The 23,401-nt window shown below is 38.9% G+C and overlaps 1 protein-coding gene across 1 annotated transcript; it reads right to left on the bottom strand.

Annotated features, from left to right (window-relative positions):
* Window positions 1-336: 336 nt before the first annotated feature.
* Window positions 337-23,401, bottom strand: LOC113099811 (interferon-induced very large GTPase 1-like). The gene is made up of 2 exons (XM_026264761.1): window positions 23,260-23,401; window positions 337-5,578 (listed from the first exon to the last, which is right to left on the bottom strand). Exon 2 carries the CDS (start codon window positions 5,509-5,511, stop codon window positions 763-765), a length of 4,749 nt encoding a protein of 1,582 aa, XP_026120546.1. The 5' UTR covers window positions 5,512-5,578; window positions 23,260-23,401; the 3' UTR covers window positions 337-762.

The raw sequence follows: 23,401 nt of genomic DNA, 5'->3' as shown, positions 1-23,401 counted from the left end.
TCCAACAATACTACAAAGAGAATAAAAAATAACATATTATTTCTTTGCATGAACATTTGGGTTATGTGTTATGCAAATCTTCCCACATAGTGACTTAGAGATGTAGGCAAGTGTTAGAATGAGCTGTTTTTGGGGGGTGGGGTTAACTGTTAACTTTTATAAAGAATATCTCTTTGGATTTGAGACTTTAGTCTTTGCAACTTTGCAGATCTTATTCATGCACCAAGAGCTTGTAACCCTCCAAAGAGAAAAAGCAATTTGAATTCGCATCATATGACCCCTTTAATACTTTTTCATGGTCTTCTGCAATGTTCGAGGCATATTGAAACAGCTTTACCTAAATACTTTCCATGCTTTTATATTGGACTAATTTCAGTTACATTTACTTTTAGGCTATGTAGTTTTTATTGTATTAACAACTCAGTTGTAAGTTGAAACCTTTTGAATAGAAATGCATATAGCATTTTTTTTTTTTTTTTTTGCAAATAAAACTCCCAAAGTCTATAACCACTGTAGTTTTAACTTATTTTAATATATAAATTCGGTTAAATCATCAAACATTTGTATGACTTGACAGTGACTTGCTTGACCCAAGTTACGACTTGACTTGAATTGCTTGACAAAAGCAGTGACTTGACTTGCATGATTCTCACAAAAATTAATTTTGACTTCCTTGAGACTTAAAGGTTAAAACTTAATACTTGTGACTTGCACATCTGAGACTTTCTCCCACCTCTGAAACACAGTATCACATAATACATTTTATTCTAACAAATTGTAGTAAAAAAATGTTAACACTGGTGTAATCTGAAGCCCTGCTGTAAGCATTTTCATCGAGGGAGTTTGTCTAAGAGTGTAGTATCCAGCTACACTATCAATTGCATTCTCTTTTGTGTATTGTCTCCAATTTTCTGGGATCACACCTTTCCCCAGAAATGATTTATTGTAATGCTTTTCCAGATCATTCTGAAATCGGCACACAAACCACTTCCAGTAGGGCAGCTCAGAAAGGTCAGGGGTAATGCTCCAGTCTGCATAAACTCCTCCTGCTCTTCTGTAGTCTTTAAATGGAAACCACTGACCTGATGACTTAAAAGATACACCACTTGTCACTACAGTTGAGCAAAACTCTGTACAAAAATGTTGTGTTCCTTTGTGAAATAAGCTATTGAGTCCAATAATACGATGGAAAGGAACACTGTGATCTCCTGGATGGTTTTCTATGGTGTTGGTGCAGGTGGCTTTACAGAACGGACACTGAACCCAACAGCACTGACAAAAGTGATCAATCAGAAACTCATCTGGCCTGTCCTTATAGTCTAGCTTCCACAGAAAGTCATTGAAATTACCACTTATATCAGAAATAATTGCAGGAAGCTCCTTTTTTATCACATCTTCTATGTGTTTCACATCAACACCATCATGTTGCACTCCACTGAGGTCTTTTACAGAAAAGATCAGCTCTTCTGAGAGCTGCTGTGTGAAACTGTTCAACCACACATAAACATCTCCTCTGTTCACTTTAAAACTTTCAGTAGATTTCTGAGCTGCTTTTATGATCTTCTGCTGCAGGAGTATGATGTTTTCCTTCATCTTGGGTAAAACACTGACACTGAAATTATCTTGGATGTACTGACAGACTTCATCTCTGATGAAACTCTTGAAATGATCTCTGGGATTTTGAATATAGTTCATGTATTTGTCAAAATCCTCCTCTTCTGCCAGTGTCTTCAGGATGTGTTTTTCCAGTTTTGATCTGTTTCCATTCAGTGATTCACAGTTTGATCTGATTTCATCTGACATTTCTCTGGCAGTCTTCTTATACACACTCTGCTCAATGTGCATTTTAAGTTTCTGACAGATGATCTCACCAAAAATTTCAGCAGATGTAGCTCCAAGACAGTTTTTCTTAAAAATACTATAGTAATCTTTTCTCTTTTTCTCAACATATATTACAGGATTATCGACTTCTCTGAACAGTCTGTGTTGATCAGTGATCCTCTTGGTTGCTTTCTTACAGATGGAAAGTACTAAATACATAAAGAATTTACCCTTAAACACATATTTCACTGGTCCTTCTTCATGTTCTGTTATGTTTTTCTTGATGTAACCTATGACTTGTTCAATGCAGTTTTTTTCGTAGCCCATCTTTGAAATGTTAAATGATTGAATTAGTTTGTCTGTCTGCTGAACAACATCTGTGACTAATGTTTTTATCTGGGTTTCATCCTCTTCAGACAGAATGTAACCAAACCTCTCTTTAGTTGATCTGTAGACATTGTTTAAAGCTCCCTTAATTCCAGAAAATTTCTTTAACTCTACATAATCTGAATAACTGGGCACAGAGAAAATATCCTGCCAGTGGTCTTCAGGAATACCTTCACTGGTTTCACTTAGAATCTCTTTCACATCTTGCATTATGTCAATGTCTTTGATTGGAGGACTGTTTCTGGGGATCTCTTCAATCAACCCTTTCCAAAACAAATTAAACTGAGTCTGTAGAGTTTCTTCATCTTCTGTTTTGCCTTTGAGATTTGTGCCAAATGTTTTGATCTTTTCATAGTAACTGTTTTCACAATTTGACCTCTCAGCAGCAGTCTTTTTCTTTTGGTTTTCCTGTGGAAAAATCTCATTTAACTTCTTATTTGTTTCTCTCACAATGTTTTCCTGAAGCGCTTTGATTTTAATTTCAAATGATGTTTTCCACTGAATCAGTATATCTTTATCTGTGTCTTTCTTAAAGAATTCTGACATAGATTTCTCAACTTCTTCACTTGTCTTCTTTAGTTCTCCATGAAGAAAATTTTCATCAACCTCATGAATTGCTTCATTTTCTATTTGGTTCTGTAGTTTGTTCTCAGTTTCCATCATTGCACTGCGAAGACTCCAGGACCATTTGCTGTATTGTGTCTCCAGTTTCCTGTAAGCTGAAATCTCCAGAGAATTTCTGAAACTGAAGACGAATTGTTCATTAAGTAAAGCCTCCCAGAGATCTTTAATACGGTCATTTAAGTGTGTCAGTGTCATTCCATGTGATTTTGAGGCTTGTGACATTATCGTTTCCTTTAATTGCTGAATATTCTCACAGTACTTTGGGTTTGGTGGTGCCATTGGTGGGCTGCCCTCCCAGAGCTGAGCAAAATACTTCACATCTTTATGAACATCAAATCTAATGACATCACTGAAAAAATCTGCATTATAAACTTCATCTTTGGCAGCAAGTCTTGTCATCTTATCCAGTGTCTCCTGCAGTCGTCTCCTTCCCTCCATGTTTTTCTCTCCAGCGGTGACATCTGAAACGTTCTGATGCACAAACACACAGCTGGGATTCAGTCGGACCTTCTTCATCCTCATGAAAGCCTGAACAACAATCTGAAGAATGTCCTTAATCTCAGCTGGGGTTTCTCCAAAGATGTTGATCAAGGTCAGATTTCCAAGACCTACAACAAATGTGGCCAGTTCATTGTCATGACCTCTTGTTGATTTTCCAGCCAGTTCTAGAGCACGAAGACCCTCAGTATCCACAACCAGAATATATTCAGTGTTCATCTGTGTTTTCATCCCATCTGAGACTCTGACCAACTGCATGAAAGCTCCTCTGGTGCATCTTCCAGCACTGACAGCAAACTCAAGTCCAAACATGGCGTTCAGCATGGTGGATTTCCCAGAGCTCTGAAGCCCTAAAACTGACAGCACAAAGACTCTCTGGTCTCCCAGTATCTTTTTGAGTTCATCTAGAACAGCAGAGATCCAGATCACAGGAACATGAGCAGCATCTCCATCCATGAGCTCTAGTGGAAATCCAGAGATCATCATCTCTGCTGCAAGACTTGGGAGACAAATGAAGTGAATCTGCATGTCTTTCTTGTTCTTCTTTACAGATGAACATGATTCATAGATTTGTCCTATCTCCCTCATGATGTGCTCCAAACCAAAGGCTGCAGATTGAAGTTCATCAGATATTATCTCAAGTTCTGATTGTTCAGTTGTCAGTTTATCAGATTTACAAGGATCCTCTCTCAGTTTTACAATTGCTGACCACTTTTCATCATACTTGTGATGTAGATCAGAAAGTTCAACTGATGTATGTTCATCAAGGAGGATTCTGAGCCATTTGAGAAAGTATTTTTTTTTTGAAGCATGTGAGTTCATTTCTTTAATTAAGAGCTTCATAAACTCACTGATGTCTGATTCGTGCTGCTGTTCACGGATTTTCTTCATTTCTGTGTGTTTTTTACTGATGTCAATTTCTGTCTCATCTGCTTGAGGTCGATGTAGTTCTTTGTTCTTCTGACTCCACTGATGCCACAGTTTCCCCTGATGAGGCAGAAATGATTCTTTGATTTTCATCATATCTTTCTTCTCCAGTAAACTCATCATCTGCTGTGCTGCTTCTCTTCCTCTCTTGCAGTCATCATCATCTTCCTCATCTACTCTGATGTCTGAGTGTTTGAATGCATCTTCAAGACTAAAAGTGGAAGATGATCCTGAGAGACATTCTTTTATTGCTTTTCTGAGTTCTTCAGATACTTCTGACTGATTTCTGTCATTCAAACCAATTTTAAATTTTCCTTTTCGTGTCTCAGTGACAGTTGATTTATCCTCAGTAAAAAGACAAATGAGTGGCTTGCTGCCTCTGAACAGGTTTTGGATCATTTCTGCATGTCTATCACTCCTGTCCAGTCGTGGAAGAAGAACAACATTGACTGAGCTCTTTTCAGTGAGGATCTGCAGCTGTTTCTGATGGTCTTCTGCATCACCGTGTAGATTACAGAAAGCTACACAGTCAGTGAATTTATCATCATTTGATCCAGAGGGGCAGAACCAGGCGATCTCCACCACTCCATCCATCAGCTCTCTTGTTCTGCTGCTGCCTGGGCAGTTCCTGTGGAAGAACGTGTTGTGTTTCTCATTGATCAGACTGTTCATCAGCTGAGACTTGGATGAAGACACAGAGCCAAACCTGAAGAAAAACACCATTGGAGTGTCTGCCTTGTAGACCGGCTGGGTTTTACTTGATTTAACAGTTTTCCAGCTCTTCTGGATTTGTCTGAATGTCCAGAGAGGAAACTCAATCTGTTGTGTGAATGGATTAGGAACCAGCAGAGGCAGAGCGTACTGACACTGAGACAGTTTGGTGACTATCAGCTGCTTCAGGAAACCATCAGCCCAATGAAACACGGCCATCTGAACATCCATCGGGTGAATGAGGTCAGACTGACTTGATTCTTCATTAGACAAAGACATTTCTTTAAATATATCACCCTCATCTTCAGATAAGTCAATAGCACTTTGCTGTGGGTGATCCTGTCCATTGTTATCTTTAGTTTTAATGTATCTTGCTCTGTAATTCATCATCAGTAGTTTTTGTATGAAAGTCTGAGTCAGCTCGTCTTCAGTGCAAGACTCATAGGAATTTAATGAATGTGCAGATAACTGATAAAATTCTGCAGCTCCCAGTTTATTTCGTTGCCTTCCTTCAAGATGAAGTTTGTAAAATAGATTATTCATTTTTCAGTCTTTTCCTGTTGTAGGTGTTGATCTGCTCTAACTCCTGTTTAAAAATCCGTATTTTACCCTGTTGAAAAAAAAAAACAATGTTGGTTTTAAAGAACAATACTGTACACTCTTATCAACAATAATATAATATTGTAATCCTTTTAGAAATGTCGACGTTCTTACATTTTTTTTTTTAATTATGCTTAAGCAAATGTAGCAATACTGAGCTAATTATTTAAATGATTGAATAAGTCACCTATCATTATTCATCAATAAGTAATCAGCATTGCAAAACTCATAGGGCCCTATTTTAACAATCTTAGCACATGGTCTAAAGCAGTGGTTCCCAACCTTTTTCAACTCGCGGCCCACACAACCAAACACATATGTTTGCGCGGCCCACTTCAAAAAAATTAACTGACCCCGCTATTGTTGGGTTAATAACTTAGTACTCAGAAGCTAGATTTTAAACTGTATTTATTGAATAAACATGGACAAAAAAAAAAAAAACTATCGCGATTTTTTTGATAAATTTTGCAATTGTGACACACATATGCTTTTACAGTCATAAATGCATTCAGGATTAATTTTAAACATATTTCCAAAAGAAAACCAATCAGAGCTTTATCAAAAAGTTGTAACATCTCTAGAACAGACATAAGTCAAAATTATCACTATAGTGAAGATGTAAAAAAATGTATAGACTTGTGGCAAAAAAAAAAAAAAAAATCCTGTATACAGGGAATTTTTTTTCTTTTTTGCCATGCATTCTTCATAGAGCTCATTAATTGTAGCGGTGCCTCAGGTGTTTGCAGTGTGTATACAGTATGTGTATGCGCTCAGCAGTGAGAACGCATAAATATAACGCGAAAGCACATTAAAATAATGCACGAGTGCGAATCTCTCTGTTCGCAGCAGATTTCCTTTGCTCGTTCACACTTAAAACGTGTCTCCTCTCACTTAAACTGCATCCTGTTCACTAACAAATTCACTCTATGCTCATGTGTTGGATATGAATTTTTTTCGCACATTTTTATTTCTAGCCTTTTACCGCAGTGAGAACGCTCTGATCCGTCAACATTGGCTCATTTTAGGACGTTTTCTTTTAATCGCACAGCCCTAGAATGGACTGCAAATGAACAGAAAATAATTGGCGGCCCACCTGCAATACCACCGTGGCCCACTAGGGGGCCGCGGCCCACAGGTTGAAAACCACTGGTCTAAAGCAAATGGTGCAGGTACACTCAGGGCGTGTTCGGATCCACTTTTGCTAGTATAACAACTAAAAAATGGTTGGCACGCCCAGGAGTGTAATAAGTTATAGTGAATTCAATGTCAATTTCAATTTTTATTCCCTAAAACACTTTTTATTGTATTACAAGTTTATTTATATATTTTTTCATTGATTGAATCTGTTGTCCACTGTTTAGATACTTTTATTTTGAAAATTTCTCCTGGTGCTCTACTCTACTGAGTGCATGCTTCTCTTCAGTTCGCATTGTAGATGCTGGGGAGAGGTAAGCCTTTGTTAGAGCTATCCATTTTATAAGTCAATTAAGTTTGTAATGTATACAAATCAAATAAATATTCTATTGTAAATTGTACTGAGACTATATGCAGTGTTCTGTTATAAGTTTTATGCATGAGTGGATTAAGGATGTGATATCGTATTATATCGTGTGATGATATGATATATTATTGGCATAGTTTTGAGTCATTAATTAGTTAACTAATATTATATCATACAGGAATGTCTTTATGGAATGCCCAATAAACTTTATTCATGTTAATACACGGGTATTTCACTTATTTATTTTCTTCTTTCTATATTCTTGTACTGTTTTAATACTATAATGTTTCAGTGGTAACAGTGTCTTTCTGTACTGTTGCACAAAGTACGGATTAAAGTTAATGCTGGGCTGTCAATAAATACCCGTTTGGTGAACATAAGTTAAAGTGTCCTGGGTCTTTTTACACACAATGCAGATGATGGTAACAGTGGTCAGCAACGGACTGGTTAAATTGGTGTCTTGACCCGAATGAAGATTTGCTTCAGGATCTATGTCAGTTGATTTACCAAGAGATGCTGCTTTGAGGTTCATGGTTTTATGAGTGAAGAACTGGGAGTACAAAAAGACATTTGACATTTTCATATTGATTGGTGCATTTCATCGTTAAGTGATTTTTATTCTCAGACTGATACTTTCTGATATAGTTTATTCTATTTAGAAATGTATTTTCTGTTGGATTTATTTTGTTTGAAACTGAACATGACATTTAGTTTAAACAGAGATGAATTTGATGAAACAATGACTGGGTTGGGTCTTGGTAGGGTAAGATTTGTGTTGTGCTCCACACAACACAAGTTGGCCATTGTTAGCATCTCAAAGGGATGCTAGATTAGGAGGAAAAAGATAATAGAGGTGCATAAACACAATGGTTAGGTACCAGCAAGACATTCTAAAAAAATTGATAGGTAAAGTGAACGATGTCATCACAGTCACTCTCTGATGTAATTCAGCTTTAAACTAGTGTTTCCCAAACTTTTCCATTCCACAACCCACCTAGACAAGTGAAATCAATTTCACAACCCACCAATATATATATATATATATATATATATATATATATATATATATATATATATATATATATATATATATATATATATATATATATATATAAAAAACGGTTGACATTAAGCCTAATCTTATTTAAAGGTTTGATGACATAAATTAAGTATTTAAGAAAAATAACCATTTTATTTTAGAGTACACCTGAAAAATTTCACTACTAATATGTAAGTTTTAATTTTTATTTACAGACGTTAAAATATGCAGTGTCCATAAAAACGTGAAACAGGCTCACTCCAGTGAACTGTAATCGGCGCTGCTGTGTTTTGTTGCAGTTAATGCATTTCAGTCAGGACCACTTGAGTCAAAAATACCATAGACAATTCTTTAGTCAAAATTATGTATAGCTTTTATTTGCATAATTGTTAAAGTTACATTGGCGGTATGGCTCTGTTCTAAGTTACTCATACTTTTCATGAGCTCCATGAAAGCTAGTCAGGTAACAGCAGCAGCTTCTGGGGACAATCTCCCATTTAAAACTGGGAGAGCAGCAAATAAAATTCCCCCATTGAGAACAGAGCATGCATCAATGAAAACAGTATGACATTGATTAAGTTAAACAAACTTAAGGAGGCGATCGGGGAGAAGGTGGGTTGCAAGCAATGCAGTGGAAGCAGCCAAGCAGCAGACTGCAAATGCACTTATTAATGATCTTTCCGTGTGTGTCGGCGACGGAAAAGCATATGAAGCAAAGCAGAAATTAAAATTATTGTGAAATAGGTAAAAAATATAAAAAATAAACAGATGTGTCTCGTTTTAAATAAATAATAATAATAAAAAAACTGGATTGTGTCTGATTGTGATTGTGTCTCGTTTTAAATAAATAATAATACAAAAAACTGGATGACATTTAGTTCAGGCCCCTTAGGAATTTCAGTCTGGTTCTGCTAGGTGGGGGGAAGTCAATGGAAGTGTTTAACTTGATCTCCTGGGTTTACATGTGATGTCCAGCGTTGCATTTCCATTACGAACAACACATTTTTGACACCAAATTTCTCTTCTTCGAATTGAAATTGTAAATAATTGTTTTAGTGGTGTTAATGTTCAAAGCTGTTGTGTGAACAAGTTGGTTGGTTGGTCATCTTGCTTGGTTCTTGTGGCACTAGAACTGATTTATGACTTCCTGAGGAATTCGGCTCTCGTGTTTCAAACATCGCTTTGATAGACTCTTTAATTTGTCTGGTTCGACTCATTTCTGTTACACAACCAAAGGTTAAAAAGGACATCCTGAAAAAACATTTTAGTTATTAGGGCTGACTTCTATGGCACTGTTCCACTAGCAGGAGAAGATCCCATTGAATACTGTGTAGCAAATAGCAAAATAAATATGATTAATGAATTATAAAATCTGCATGATTAGGGACTCCAGTTATGAGCAGACAATAAACAGTCTCAAGTCTGATACAAGTAAGACTTTATTAACTACATAAACACTTAAACTAGTATTACAATCACATACACAGTCACAGTCTTCTGTCTTTCTGTAACTGTCTTATGTGAGTGTTGCATTTGTTTGGTGCCATGTGCTTTGTCCTGTCTCTTTTCTTACCCTGCCTATCTTGTCACCTCATCATTGTTTTAGTTGCTACACCTATGTTTCTCCCTTGCTCCCGGACTCATTTACCTTCACTCCGCACACCTGTCTCTCAATCACACACTCAGCTGTTGCTTATTGTCATGGACTATATATTTTCATCTCACTCACCACTCTGTCTGGCTGTATTAATTGTTGTTTGTGTATGCTGTGGTTCCTGGTACTCGTGTCTTTGCATCCTTGTTTGTCACAGTGATTTGTTTTGTTTTTGCTCTGTTGGCCTTTTTGTTTTCTTTTATTAAAAAGTTATAATTTCCCCGCATTTGGACCCAGACCCTGTTTCTTCCTCTACGTGTCCTACCGCGCCGTGACAGAATACAGCCAGCCAAACATGGGTCCAGCAGGGAGGTTTCTCAATGTCCACCAGGGAGATCGGACCATCGAGGATTACGCCAGAGACTTCGTGGGGGCAGCTCAGTTGTTGGCTACGGAGAGGACCTGCCTTATGGTGTGCTTCTGGGGAGGCCCCCGCCAAGCCCTTCAGGTCCCTTATGCCATTCTGGCCCCCTTGGGAGACTCTGGAGGACTACATCAACCTGGCTCTGCAGGTGAGCGGCTCAGCCGTCAGGGTGGGGATGCCTACCCAGGATGTTCCCTGCGAGGTGGAGGGGTTTGCTTCCAGCTTCCACGAAGCAGCAGTAGGGGCCACTCAAGAGTCCCCCATGGTGGCAATGGCCGCTCACGATTTCCCCGAGGCAGCAATTCAGAAAGCTCCAGACCAGGCGGCAAGGAAGTCGACCGGAAGTTGAAGTCGGCTGGGAGCTGCCATCCTGTAGTAGAACTTCACTTGTGTTAGCATTCCCATTGACTCCCATTCATTTTGGTGTAACTTTGACAGCGAATAACTTTACATCTGAGGCATTTAAAGACTCCGTTTGTCCATTATTTATTTCCAAAGATACACGACAATGTTTATAGGGCTCCATTACCTTCTATGTTACATTATGGCCCCGTATATACAGTTTTTGTAAAAAATAGGCTAACTATTGCGTCATAACCACGCGACTCTCTGTCGCATTACCGTACAGAAGGAGGATAAGCTCGCAGGCAATTAACTTAATATGGCATACTGGCGTTACATTTTAAAATACTATACAAAATAATTAATCAGAATACTTACTCCTGCTCACTCACGACAAAGAACTCCCCGCTCAAGCTCGCCGTCTCTAAAAGATTAACGATGGCAGTTTGCACGCACAGCTACTAGAACATTTACATCTGTCAGACAGGTTGCTGACGTCGTCAAGCTTCGTTTGCGTCTGCATCAGAAACTGAAGTGCTAAAAAACGCTAAAAATGGGCTTCACTTGTCTCAATTGAGTTCCAATGGGGTCGCTGAGTCCATTTCTTTTACTGTCTATGCTCCAGACGCGGCGTCGTCTGCTCACAGTTACAGGCCATGGACCGCGTATCAAGCATTCTCTTCATTGAAAACACATTATTTACACTGACTGGCACATAGAACAATTCATAGAATGCCTCACCTGCCTCTACATTTCGTGCTATCACTTTGATTCCAGTGTGGTAAAAATTTCAAGGCACTTCAGTGTCTATACCTTTTAATATTTTTGAGCATTATCAACTCTGGTTGATAAAAAGTACAGCCCAAAGGGTCTTCTTTCCAAAGACACCAAACTAATGTGTGTAACACACTGAAGTAAGGAACTGTTACAATTTTAAGTTAGGTAGGGCACTTTTTTTTTTCTCTCACATATTAGGCCTATATTTCAATTTATATTTTAAAAATCCTTTAATAAAATAACATGCATTTTTTTTTGTATTCATTACCCTTTCTTTTTGACGGATAACTTCTTGGGAAAAATATATTTGTCTGTACACGGATTAAGAAATTGTTGCATGTTTTATTAATTATTTCCTTTATTTTAATAAAACGTGAGACACTGGATAATTTCGATCTCATTATGTAGGCCTAATTAGCCTAAAACAAAAAACGGATAAATTAATCCAGCTAAATCTTTGAAACTCTAAAAAAATGGTTGGATTAATAAAACATCCTCAACGTTTAAACTCAAGTTCTGTCATTATAATCAACACAATGTAAAAATGAGCTTCATTTACTGACAACTTAAGTGATTTTAAAGGGAGCCTTCTTTACTTGCTTTAGGTGATATGGCCTAAAAAAAAAAAAAATCCGATTTACAATTTAAACTGATTTTTTTTTCTGCATCAAATCAATATTCAAATGACAAAGACATTTTTCAAAATTTTTAATATAATTCTTTATCATTCATTTACCAGTAAAATTTATAACTAAGAGAATATGATTTTAAAAAAGCAGAAACAATATTATCTTAATGCTAGAAAGACCTTTATTTTATTTATTAATATTATCTCGTTATGCCACTAGTTTAGTTTTTTTTAAATATATATATATATAAATTATTTGTAAATAGAGCAGTCACTGTATGTGTCTCCACTGGATGCGAGAGTTGTCTGTGCGCCCCGCTGTGCTAAAAGTGTGTCTAAACTTGTGTCTAATCACACTACAGTGTCAAATCATTTCAACGTAGAGTCAGAACATTTCATCATAAATAGAACGAGGCATCAGTTTACTGATGGGGATCGAGTCCAGTGTAGACAACATCACTGGGTTCTGTTGTCTTTTATCGAATTGTGTCACTCGTGTCCGGTGTAGACCTGGCGTGTCCGTATTTTAATGGGTTATGTCACTGCCCTGCTTGTTTTTAATGTTTTTATTAAATATCTGTATTGACTGCATGTAAGTATCATCATATTATTTACTGCTACGCAACCTACAAATCTAAAGCTTGGCAATCCGAGCAATGAGCATTGCTGCAGGTTGCTTTTTGCAGATCTGCTGTGCTTGTCATGGTCATCTTCATTTTGTAGGGTGAAACACCTCTCTCACTCGGCAGCAGAGTATGTGAGAGTGGAGCAGCAACAACTATACCTCCGCGCTCAGAACATCAGCTCTGCGCTCAATGATACCAGAAACAGCGCTCCGCCTTCGCTCCGTGGCTAAAGTATTTCAGTATGTTCGAAATGTTATCTTCATCACATAGCCTATACAAATAAATAAAAGGAGAGTTTCAAAGTGGCTTAGGCTATTGTGTGTAAACGTTATTCACTATCACATACCAAACTAAACATTGTCAGGATTAAATCTATAATTGCTGCTTTCTGCTGTGCAATTTTCGTTTGTGATGAAAATAACAGTACATTTTCATCAGTTATTTTATCTAAATCGATGAATTTCTTACAGATTTCAAATTCATTTAAAATCAGATACTGATAATGTAGTAGAGCACTGTAAGATTACATTTGTTTGAATCCATTATTGTGAAAGCCATTGCGTGTGAATATGCTGTATCTGCTTTAACCTGAAAATAATCAGTAAAAGGAACAGGCAAACTCCTTGAGAACTAGCCTGTAACATCCCGCTCGACTACAGTCATTATAACCTTCTGATCAAGCCATAGCTAAATATATGTTTAACATGAATTCTTGCTTAATATGCAGTTATATTAAGGGTTGTTGACATGAAATGTACTCAAGCTGGAGCGCTCTTGGAGCGAGTGAAAACATGCTCGGTTACGAACATAACCTTGGTTCCCTGAGATACAGAACAAGTACTGCATATGGTGTGCCTGTGGTGATGCAGCCCGCCAAAATGGGCGCGCTGTACTCATTCCGTATCTCAGGGAACCAAGGTTATGTTTGGAACAGAGTACGTTCCCTTTTGATACTTCACTCATACTGCATATGGGTATCAAATTCAACTGCGCAGTGCCACAGTAGGGAACGACAAGACTTATCTTGGACATCTTCGGGTCCAGGGGACAAGTGAGAGGGCCGGAGCTGTCAAACCCTTTATGCTACACTGCTAAGAGGGAGCTAGCTCCCTGGAGCTGGCATGATGATGGAGTCCGATAGAGGCAATCGTTGTCATACCAAAAGAGCATGTAAGGTCAGGATGTCCAGTTTATAGAATCTGACAAAAGTGGACGGCAAGGACCAGCCGGCCGCCTCACAGATGTCCTTGATAGATACACCACTAGACCAGGCCCAAGAAGAGGCCATCCCTCTAGTGGAGTGGGCTCTTATTCCTATCTTATTCCTCAAGTCATTGGGCCCAAACTCAAGGCATGCAGGGCTCACCTAGAGGGCTTGCAGTTCGCCAACACGCTTGACCGATGCTAGAGCAAGTAGCAGAGCGGTTTTGAGCGTTAGGGGCGTTCCTTTGAGTGCTTAGAGGACCGTGTGAAGGTCCCAAGTGGGAACACTGAGAGGACGCAGGGGGTTCAACCACCTAGAACCTCTCAGGAAACGCACAATGAAGCTATTTTATGAAGCTATTTCGACCCACTGATTGGCCAGTGAAAGGAGCATGAAATCCTGTGATGGCTTCTACGTACACCTTGAGCGTGGAAGGGGTGAGACCCTTGTCTAGACGATCTTGGAGAAATAAAAGTATCTGAGATATGTCACACTCAACAGGGTCTTTGTTTCATGCTTAGCACCAGCCAATGAAGGCTGACCATTTCTGGGCATAGAGGCGTCTTGTAGACTGGGCTCTCGTCTGGCCAATGGTGTGTAGCATGTCCCCAGGTAGGCTTAAAGGCTCCCGTTGAGGGACCAAAGGTGCAGATCACAGAGTTCTGGCTGTGGATGCCAGATTGTCTTGTTCACCTGAGAGAGGAGCTCCCGCCTCATGGAAAAAAGGTGAAAAGCCTGAATAGCTTCTAGGAAAAGCGTAAAGAAGGAGGCTGGGCCAGTTGTAGACCAGCGCATCTGTGCTCAAGTGATGGCATGTCTGGGTGTGAGAAGAGGACGGGGGATGGCTCTCTCATAGGAGAGGGTGAGGCACGCGGGTGATAGGCCGGCATGAGCTGGCAAATTCGCTCAAATCCGGGCGCTGAGCCCCTCTACCCCGCCGTCTTTTCCTGGCCGGCTTGCGAAAGGAAGAAGACGGGGGGCGCGAGAGGCAGGACCACTTTCATTAAAGAAAGCGATCCTCACATCATCAACACTTCCCTCCACACTGGTGTTTTCCCTCATCATTTAGACAGGCACGTATTACTCCACTACTTAAGAAACCTAACCTCAACCCATCTCTTTTAGAGAACTACAGACCAGTTTCCCTTCTTCCTTTTATTGCAAAAACACTTGAACGAGCTGTGTTCAAACAAGTCTCTACATTTCTCACACACAACAATCTCCTTGACAGCAACCAATCTGGCTTCAGAAGTGGACATTCAACTGAGACGGCCTTACTCTCAGTTGTTGAAGCTCTAAGACTGGCAAGAGCAGAATCCAAATCTTCAGTACTTATCCTGCTTGATCTGTCCGCTGCTTTTGACACGGTTAACCACCAGATCCTCCTATCAACCCTACTGGTAAATGGCATCTCAGGAACCACACTTCAATGGTTTGAGTCTTACCTATCAGATAGGTCCTTCAAAGTACAGTATTGTTCAAAATAATAGCAGTACAATGTGACTAACCAGAATAATCAAGGTTTTTCGTATATATTTTTATTGCTACGTGGCAAACAAGTTACCAGTAGGTTCAGTAGATTCTCAGAAAACAAATGAGACCCAGCATTCATGATATGCATGCTCTTAAGGCTGTGCAATTGGGCAATTAGTTGAATTAGTTGAAAGGGGTGTGTTCAAAAAAATAGCAGTGTGGCATTCAATCACTGAGGTCATCAATTTTGTGAAGAAACAGGTGTGAATCAGGTGGCCCATATTTAAGGATGAAGCCAACACTTGTTGAACATGCATTTGAAAGCTGAGGAAAATGGGTCGTTCAAGACATTGTTCAGAAGAACAGCGTACTTTGATTAAAAAGTTGATTAGAGAGGGGAAAACCTATAAAGAGGTGCAAAAAATGATAGGCTGTTCAGCTAAAATGATCTCCAATGCCTTAAAATGGAGAGCAAAACCAGAGAGACGTGGAAGAAAACGGAAGACAACCATCAAAATGGATAGAAGAATAACCAGAATGGCAAAGGCTCAGCCAATGATCACCTCCAGGATGATCAAAGACAGTCTGGAGTTACCTGTAAGTACTGTGACAGTTAGAAGACGTCTGTGTGAAGCTAATCTATTTTCAAGAATCCCCCGCAAAGTCCCTCTGTTAAAAAAAAAGGCATGTGCAGAAGAGGTTACAATTTGCCAAAGAACACATCAACTGGCCTAAAGAGAAATGGAGGAACATTTTGTGGACTGATGAGAGTAAAATTGTTCTTTTTGGGTCCAAGGGCCACAGGCAGTTTGTGAGACGACCCCCAAACTCTGAATTCAAGCCACAGTACACAGTGAAGACAGTGAAGCATGGAGGTGCAAGTATCATGATATGGGCATGTTTCTCCTACTATGGTGTTGGGCCTATTTATCGCATACCAGGGATCATGGATCAGTTTGCATATGTTAAAATACTTGAAGAGGTCATGTTGCCCTATGCTGAAGAGGACATGCCCTTGAAATGGTTGTTTCAACAAGACAATGACCCAAAACACACTAGTAAACGGGCAAAGTCTTGGTTCCAAACCAACAAAATTAATGTTATGGAGTGGCCAGCCCAATCTCCAGACCTTAATCCAATTGAGAACTTGTGGGGTGATATCAAAAATGCTGTTTCTGAAGCAAAACCAAGAAATGTGAATGAATTGTGGAATGTTGTTAAAGAATCATGGAGTGGAATAACAGCTGAGAGGTGCCACAAGTTGGTTGACTCCATGCCACACAGATGTCAAGCAGTTTTAAAAAACTGTGGTCATACAACTAAATATTAGTTTAGTGATTCACAGGATTGCTAAATCCAAGAAAAAAAATGTTTGTACAAAATAGTTTTGAGTTTGTACAGTCAAAGGTAGACACTGCTATTTTTTTGAACACACTCCTTTCAACTAATTGCCCAATTGCACAGCCTTAAGAGCGTGCATATCATGAATGCTGGGTCTTGTTTGTTTTCTGACAATCTACTGAACCTACTGGTAACTTGTTTGCCACGTAGCAATAAAAAATATACTAAAAACCTTGATTATTCTGGTTAGTCACATTGTACTGCTATTATTTTGAACAATACTGTATCTTGGAGAGGTGAGGTGTCCAAGTCTCAATATCTAACTATTGGGGTGCCTCAGGGCTCACTTCTTGGACCACTTCTAACCATAACTCCTTCAAAAACAGGTAGAAGCCTTGGAGTTATGATTGATGATCAGCTGACTTTCTCAGACCACATTGCTTAAACTTTCCGATCCTGCAGATTTGCTTTATTCAACATCAAGCAGATCAAGACCTTTCTTTCTTGAACATGCTGCACAACTCCTTGTTCAAGCTCTTGTTCTGTCCTTGCTGGACTATTGCAATGCCCCCTTGGCAGGTCTTCCAGCCAATTCTATCAAACCAGATAAATTTTTAACGAGCCAAAAAGAATACACGTCACACCTCTGTCTATCAATTTGCACTGGCTTCCAATAACTGCTCGCATAAAATTCAAGGCATTCTGTTTTGAACAAATGGTACTTTTTACATTTACATTTAGCTGATGCTTTTATCCAAAGCGACTTACAATTGCTATACATGTCAGAGGTCGCACGCCTCTGGAGCAACTAGAGGTTAAGTGTCTTGCTCAGGGACACATTGGTGTCTCACAGTGGGTTCGAACCCAGGTCTCTCCGACCAATGGCATGCGTATTATCCATTGCGCCATCACCACCCCCATTGATGTTTGCCTACAAAACTACCACTGGCTCTGCACCCATTTACCTAAATTTGTCACTTCAGACTTATGTGCCCTCTAGAAGCTTGCGTTCTGCAAGTGAACGTCGCTTGATTGTGCCATCCCAAAGAAGCACAAAGTCACTTTTACGGACTTTTAAATTAAATGTTCCTTTCTGATGGAATGAACTCCCCAACTTAGCCATCTTCAAGAATCGGCTTAAAACACATCTCTTCCATCTTTATTTGACCCTCTAACTTTAACACTCACTATTCTAATTCTATTCTTTACAAAAAAATCTAACTATCTTTCTAATCTTTTTGTATTATATTTTCTTTTTATTTATTATACAATTGTATATGTGTGTGTGTGTGTATGTGCAAGACCTCTAACTAGCTTGCTCTATTCTTTATTTTTATTCTATCTGTTTTCTTTTTATTTATTATATTATTTAAAATCCCATGCTACGTGTACTGTGTTAACCTAACTGAGACTTGTTATAGCAATTATATATCATTGCTCTTTTTGTTGTTTTAGATTGCTTCCACTGTCTTCATCTGTAAGTCGCTCTGGATAAAAGCATCTGCTAAATGAATAAATGTAAACGTAAATGTAAATGATCCGCGAGCGCAGAGAGGCAAGACTCATGCTTTCACAAAAGCAGCATTAAGTCTCAGTGAGCGCTGCCTCAGCGTGGGGTTTTCCCAGGCAAAAGACGCAATCACCGTGGCCATAATCTTCATGCAGACGGGCTCTGCATGTGCCACAGCTGTGGTCTGGCATTCGCTCAGATGCCACCGCCATGAAAACGGCATTAGAAACGCACTTTTAGAGCGGTGAAACCACTGGAAGTTGATCTTTTAGAATCGCCGGATGGCGGCAGGAGATCCGCAAGAGTGCCTGAACTGCAAGATGTCAGCGACCTCAGCTGCAGTGCCTCTTCGAAAGCAAGAGCTCGTTCCAGGCGAATGCATTCAGTAGGGATCCAGAAAAGTGAAGCCGTCGCTGAAGGGGTAAGATCTGATTTCCTCTGGCGGTTTTCCTGCTTATAAAGCCATTTTGGGCGGGCTTTGGTGCGCTGCATCGCCACAGGCTTGCGCAGCTACGCAGCGCTGTCATAGGTTTAAAAAAGTTTACAAATTAAACCAATGCTAGTGCAGTTGCACTGCATTATTGAAAAAAGGCTTCAGTATGAGTGAAGTATCGAAAAAGAACCATGACCCTCAGACTCTTGAAAAAAATCTGTTCCTCGCTCCACTCATAATAACACTGCTCCGCTCGGCAGCATGTAAGAAACGCAGGGGGGAGGGTTGAGCCCAATCAGAATTGCAGGAGCCCTGAGTGGAGTGTCGGCGGATGTTAAAAAGAAAACCGATTTTCATTCAAACAAACCAATGTAAACTACACATTCGAGTTAATCGTTAAAATTGATTTATCGCCCAGCTCTACGTGCTTTCAGTTAAAGTAAACAATTGCAGCCACATTTAAATTCAGGTGTGTAAAATGCAATGCAAGACTTGCGCAACGCATGTGATGCTGAGTGCGATGTGCAGCATTTATTCTAATTTGTTTCTCTTCATTACAAATCTTGTTTGGTTTTATAATTGCATGTAAATCAATTTATGTTGTAATGCATATTCAAAATGTGAATTAATATTCATATTCAAGTGTTTGTGCAAAAATTATTAATGCGCATTAATTACAGGGAGACGCCTTCTCGATCACTTGAATTATATTGCACCATACATTGGTCAACATTTGAAGTGGATCAAAATCTTTTAAATTGTCCTATAATAGACCTGCCAACATGTACGCATTTTTCGTACTCTGCACGCATTTTGACACATAAGTACGCTTCGACGATTCGCTGCTCCCTAGGTACGCATTTTGTTGCTTCTCGCATTTCGTCGATTTCAGTTTCTATGCAATTTCTATGAGACTTTCACTGATTCCCTACTTAAAAAAGCCAATAATAATCATAATCATAATCAAATTAAGATTGCTACCCTTGTGAATAACTGCTGGTGTGCAAATGAGTAGAACCTCGGTTTTAGAACAATTCAGTTTTAAAAAGTGATGGTGCATCCACGTTTTAATGTATTATTAAAGATGTTACAATGTTATATCAAAACGTTATTGTTGTTTTACTTCCCTCCTTTTATCTCATTTTACAATTACATTCATTTTGAAATCTATCCCTTTCCACCACCTAGCGGTAGTTTCGTGAATTATTTTAAAACGCGACTGACTTGCAGTAAATGCTGCGGCAGTAATACCCATTTTGGTAATCTACCTACTGTATGTCGCATTTAGGCTAAAAACAGGTTTGGGGCTTATAGCAGTTTGGAAAGAAACTGCATCTTGCAGTACATTTTAAACAAGGAAATAAAGAGTGAGGAATCACTTGTCGATTTGGGCGGGGTCTGAGCCGGCCATGACGGTAGGAGATGCTATCTGTTGCCAGCGTAAAACACCTTCAGAACTTCACAGAGGCGCGACTAAACATTGCAGAGCTCTTTAGATGGATCTATGAATACAAGAAAGAAAAGGAAGAAAATAAAGCGATGCAAAAAGACAAGGTGAAAGAAAAGGGACCTTACAGGAACAAGGTCACACCAAGCGCAAAACAGCAGTATTTGGAGAAGCTCTCAGTCATCCAAAATATCGACCCATTCAAGCTCAACAAGGTAGCATAATGTCATGAGCAGAATCTCAACTACTTTTTAGTTAACATTAATGGTTGGACATTGAGCATTTTCAAAGAGGCAATAGTTTGTTAGATAGTTAGCTAGGCAGCAACTTTAGATGCACTTCAGGGTTTGTAACAACATTAGGTAACCTACACTTCGTAGCTTAAAGAGACAACAACATAAAGAAATATTTTAGAGAATGTACCCGAGTGAAAATGCAGAGAACACACTCTCATCAACTGGGGGGTGAGATCAAAAGTAAGGTCCTTTCTTCTTATTACAGCCAACCAAGCAATATGGTGTCTCCTCGCCAGGTCAGAGACTTCCTCTCCCTGTTGCTGTGACCATTTCAGTAATGTAAAAAACTGTATTCCATTGTTCCTATGTTTCCCATATGTATCGTGTGAGATACTGGAGTAGTTTTTAACGCAGCAGTGACTTCCTGTCACGGTCGGTAAACCGTGGCCTCTGATTTTGCACTATGTGGGTGGAGTGTGTGTGTGTCTCACGTCAGCACTCATTATTTCATGTGGGCATCTCCGTTAATTGGTCATTATCACCAGCTGCTACTCATTACCCGATCTCTACTTATTGCCCTGTCTTTCGTCTTGTGTTTGTCAGAGTGTTGAATGCAGTCCCAGTGTTGTGTCCTGATCTCTCGTTCCCGTTTCATTAATTTTTCTCGTCACTGGATTGTCTTCGTCCTCAGAACCCCATCCACTCCTCAACTTCCACGGTGCTCACCGCACTTCCTGTGTCATGCTCTCCTGCTGCCTACTCACCACCACACCCCTGGATCACCACTGAACATTGTCACTCCCTGGATCGCTACCAGACCTACAGCACTCACCCAGCCTCCTGTCTCCTTGTTATTAGTTTGTCTGTCTTATCATTAAATATCATCTTTAACTTGCACTTGCTTCCTCCCCTCCTTCCAGTTGTTATGCTTCCAGGCATGGTAAAAACTCCGCTACTACCGAGTTAACAATACACATAAAAAAAATCATGTTTTGCTGCCGGAATCTTGTCAACATGGCGGAGAGGGTGAGATACCATGACATTGAGGGGAGGGGCTCTGTACCATGACGACAACTCCTCATTCTCAATAGCGATTTGGCATGAAACATTAATGGAGCAGAGAATAGGTTCAGTACACAGCACAATGGCATGACAAACTCCTTTTTTTTTTTTTTTTCAGGCATTCATCGTGTTTTGGAAAAGAGCTCTTCATATAGTTTAATAAAATTCAACTTTTCTGAAAAGAGTTTTATGTAATTTAAGTAGATTGTACTTAAATATGTAAGGCAAAAATGTACAGTGTAATTTCATTGTTTAGTTTGTTTCACTTTCTTTTTGTTGAAATGAAGAGGGCGGGGTTTATGACCTATACTGCAACCAGCCACCTTGGGGTGATCAAAACGCTGTGGATTCACTTTTCAGGTCATATGGCACACTTGGCACCAACCACCAGTCAATGCATACTCAAATGACACAATTTTGCAAATTGTTAACAATATCTTAATTCTACTTCAGATGCTGCTTCCATATCATCTCTGCACATTATTTCATTTGATGTGTATTCTAATTGAATTGTAATTTCTAACTGAATGTGATATAAAAGCTGTCTTTTACAATGAGTTAATATTGTTACCATTACTAAGGTGATTGGATGTAAAACTTCCTTTTTCAAATGCAATTAGAAACATTTTTCAAATTTGATCTATTTTAATACTGTTAATTCTGAAATCAACAAGGGATTAGGTCAGAAATGTTACCAAATGCTTAATATAGGTGCCCACAAAAATTAAGATATGATTTCAAAATGTACGCTGTAAAACATACTGGTTTGTTTCAACCCATAGTTATTGATTAAAAATAACACATTTCTCAGGCAGTAGATGTGCATGGGTCTTTAAGAGCATTAAAAAGTGCTAGTCTAGTCCAGTGTTGGGCAAGTTACTCTGAAAATGTAATCAAATTACTGATTACTCAGTTTAAAAGTAATCACTTTATTTCAAAAGTAATTAGTAACTAGTTACATTTCTAGATACATTACTCCTTTTCTCCTTTGCAAGAAATTTATGAAAACCCAGCATACACGCATGCTCCCAATAAATATTTGTTAAAGCATCAACTTTCATGGTTTGGCAGAATGCCAGCAAAGAGTGCTGCATTTATAATCTCTAAAACTAATCTTCGTTCATCGCAATATCTCACAAATAAATTTTATAACACAATAAATATATGCATAATGAATAAAATGTCTAAAAATGTCTGTGCTACAATGCAAGGATTCATGAGCATGCAAATTTCAGCACTGCATTGCTCAACGCTGCAAACATGTGTTATAGCCTAAATAGAAACTCTGCATACACTTGCGCCTGTTAATCGTTTATATTTTATATTAGTTCATGTTGCATTAGAATCATTTTATTCCCCCGAATCCTACACACACACACACACGACTCTCTGCACTCGTCTATCAAGTTTTGTCCCACGCGCTGCAATTCTTTTGCATCAGGTCTCGTGGGAGAAGGTCTTTATTCCACTGGCACTTGACTTGACAGTGCTACATCCTTTTTACAATCTCTAGATTATAAAACATTCTGTCAGCAATGTAACCCAGCGGATTTTATTTATTTAGATTTTATTATTCCATTACTAAAAAAGTAATCAAATTACAGTAACACGTTACTAAGTAATGCATTACTGCCTAACACTGGTCTTGTCTTACCTTTGCCTCGGTCTTAACCCCTTAAAAGTCTTGGTCGTTGTTTAGGTGGTTTTGACTACAACTCTTACTTTTTTTTTTGGTATGTTTTAAAGTATAAATTTTTCATTTTGCCAACATAGTACACCCCTAATTTAGAGTAATAGTATTATTATAACTTTTTTTTATCTTAATCTTAAGGTCTTAAATGTGACTTGGACATTTTTTTTACAGCAATCCTCGATAGTCAGTCTCTCCAATAAATAAATCACTCCATGCAAAACTAACTTCTAGTTCATAAAGGTGATCTTGTGCACTAACACATGCATTTCACGGTAAGAAAGGATCATCTCTCTCGATCTGACTCACTGATTACACTGAGTGACAAACACAACAAATATACAGTGTTCTGAATGACACTCACGGGCTACAGCAGCTCTCTCTCTCTCTTTCTCTGTCTTGCTTTCAGCCAGTCTCCAAAACTCTGCTCCGTTCAGTGATGAAATCAGCCAAACTTCTGCTTCAACTGTCTCTTGATTGCAGTGAATTAGTCTCCACGGAGCCGA

Source organism: Carassius auratus, unplaced genomic scaffold (assembly GCF_003368295.1).
Source record: "Carassius auratus strain Wakin unplaced genomic scaffold, ASM336829v1 scaf_tig00217058, whole genome shotgun sequence".
In the NCBI taxonomy this organism is placed as follows: Eukaryota; Metazoa; Chordata; class Actinopteri; order Cypriniformes; family Cyprinidae; genus Carassius; species Carassius auratus.
The sequence above is the reverse complement of the archived record's forward strand: the minus strand, read 5'-3'. Positions and strand labels throughout refer to the sequence as shown.

Excerpts from the sequence above, each read along its gene's own strand:
- LOC113099811 (XM_026264761.1), bottom strand. The coding sequence starts at position 5,511 with ATGAATAATCTATTTTACAAACTTCATCTTGAAGGAAGGCAACGAAAT.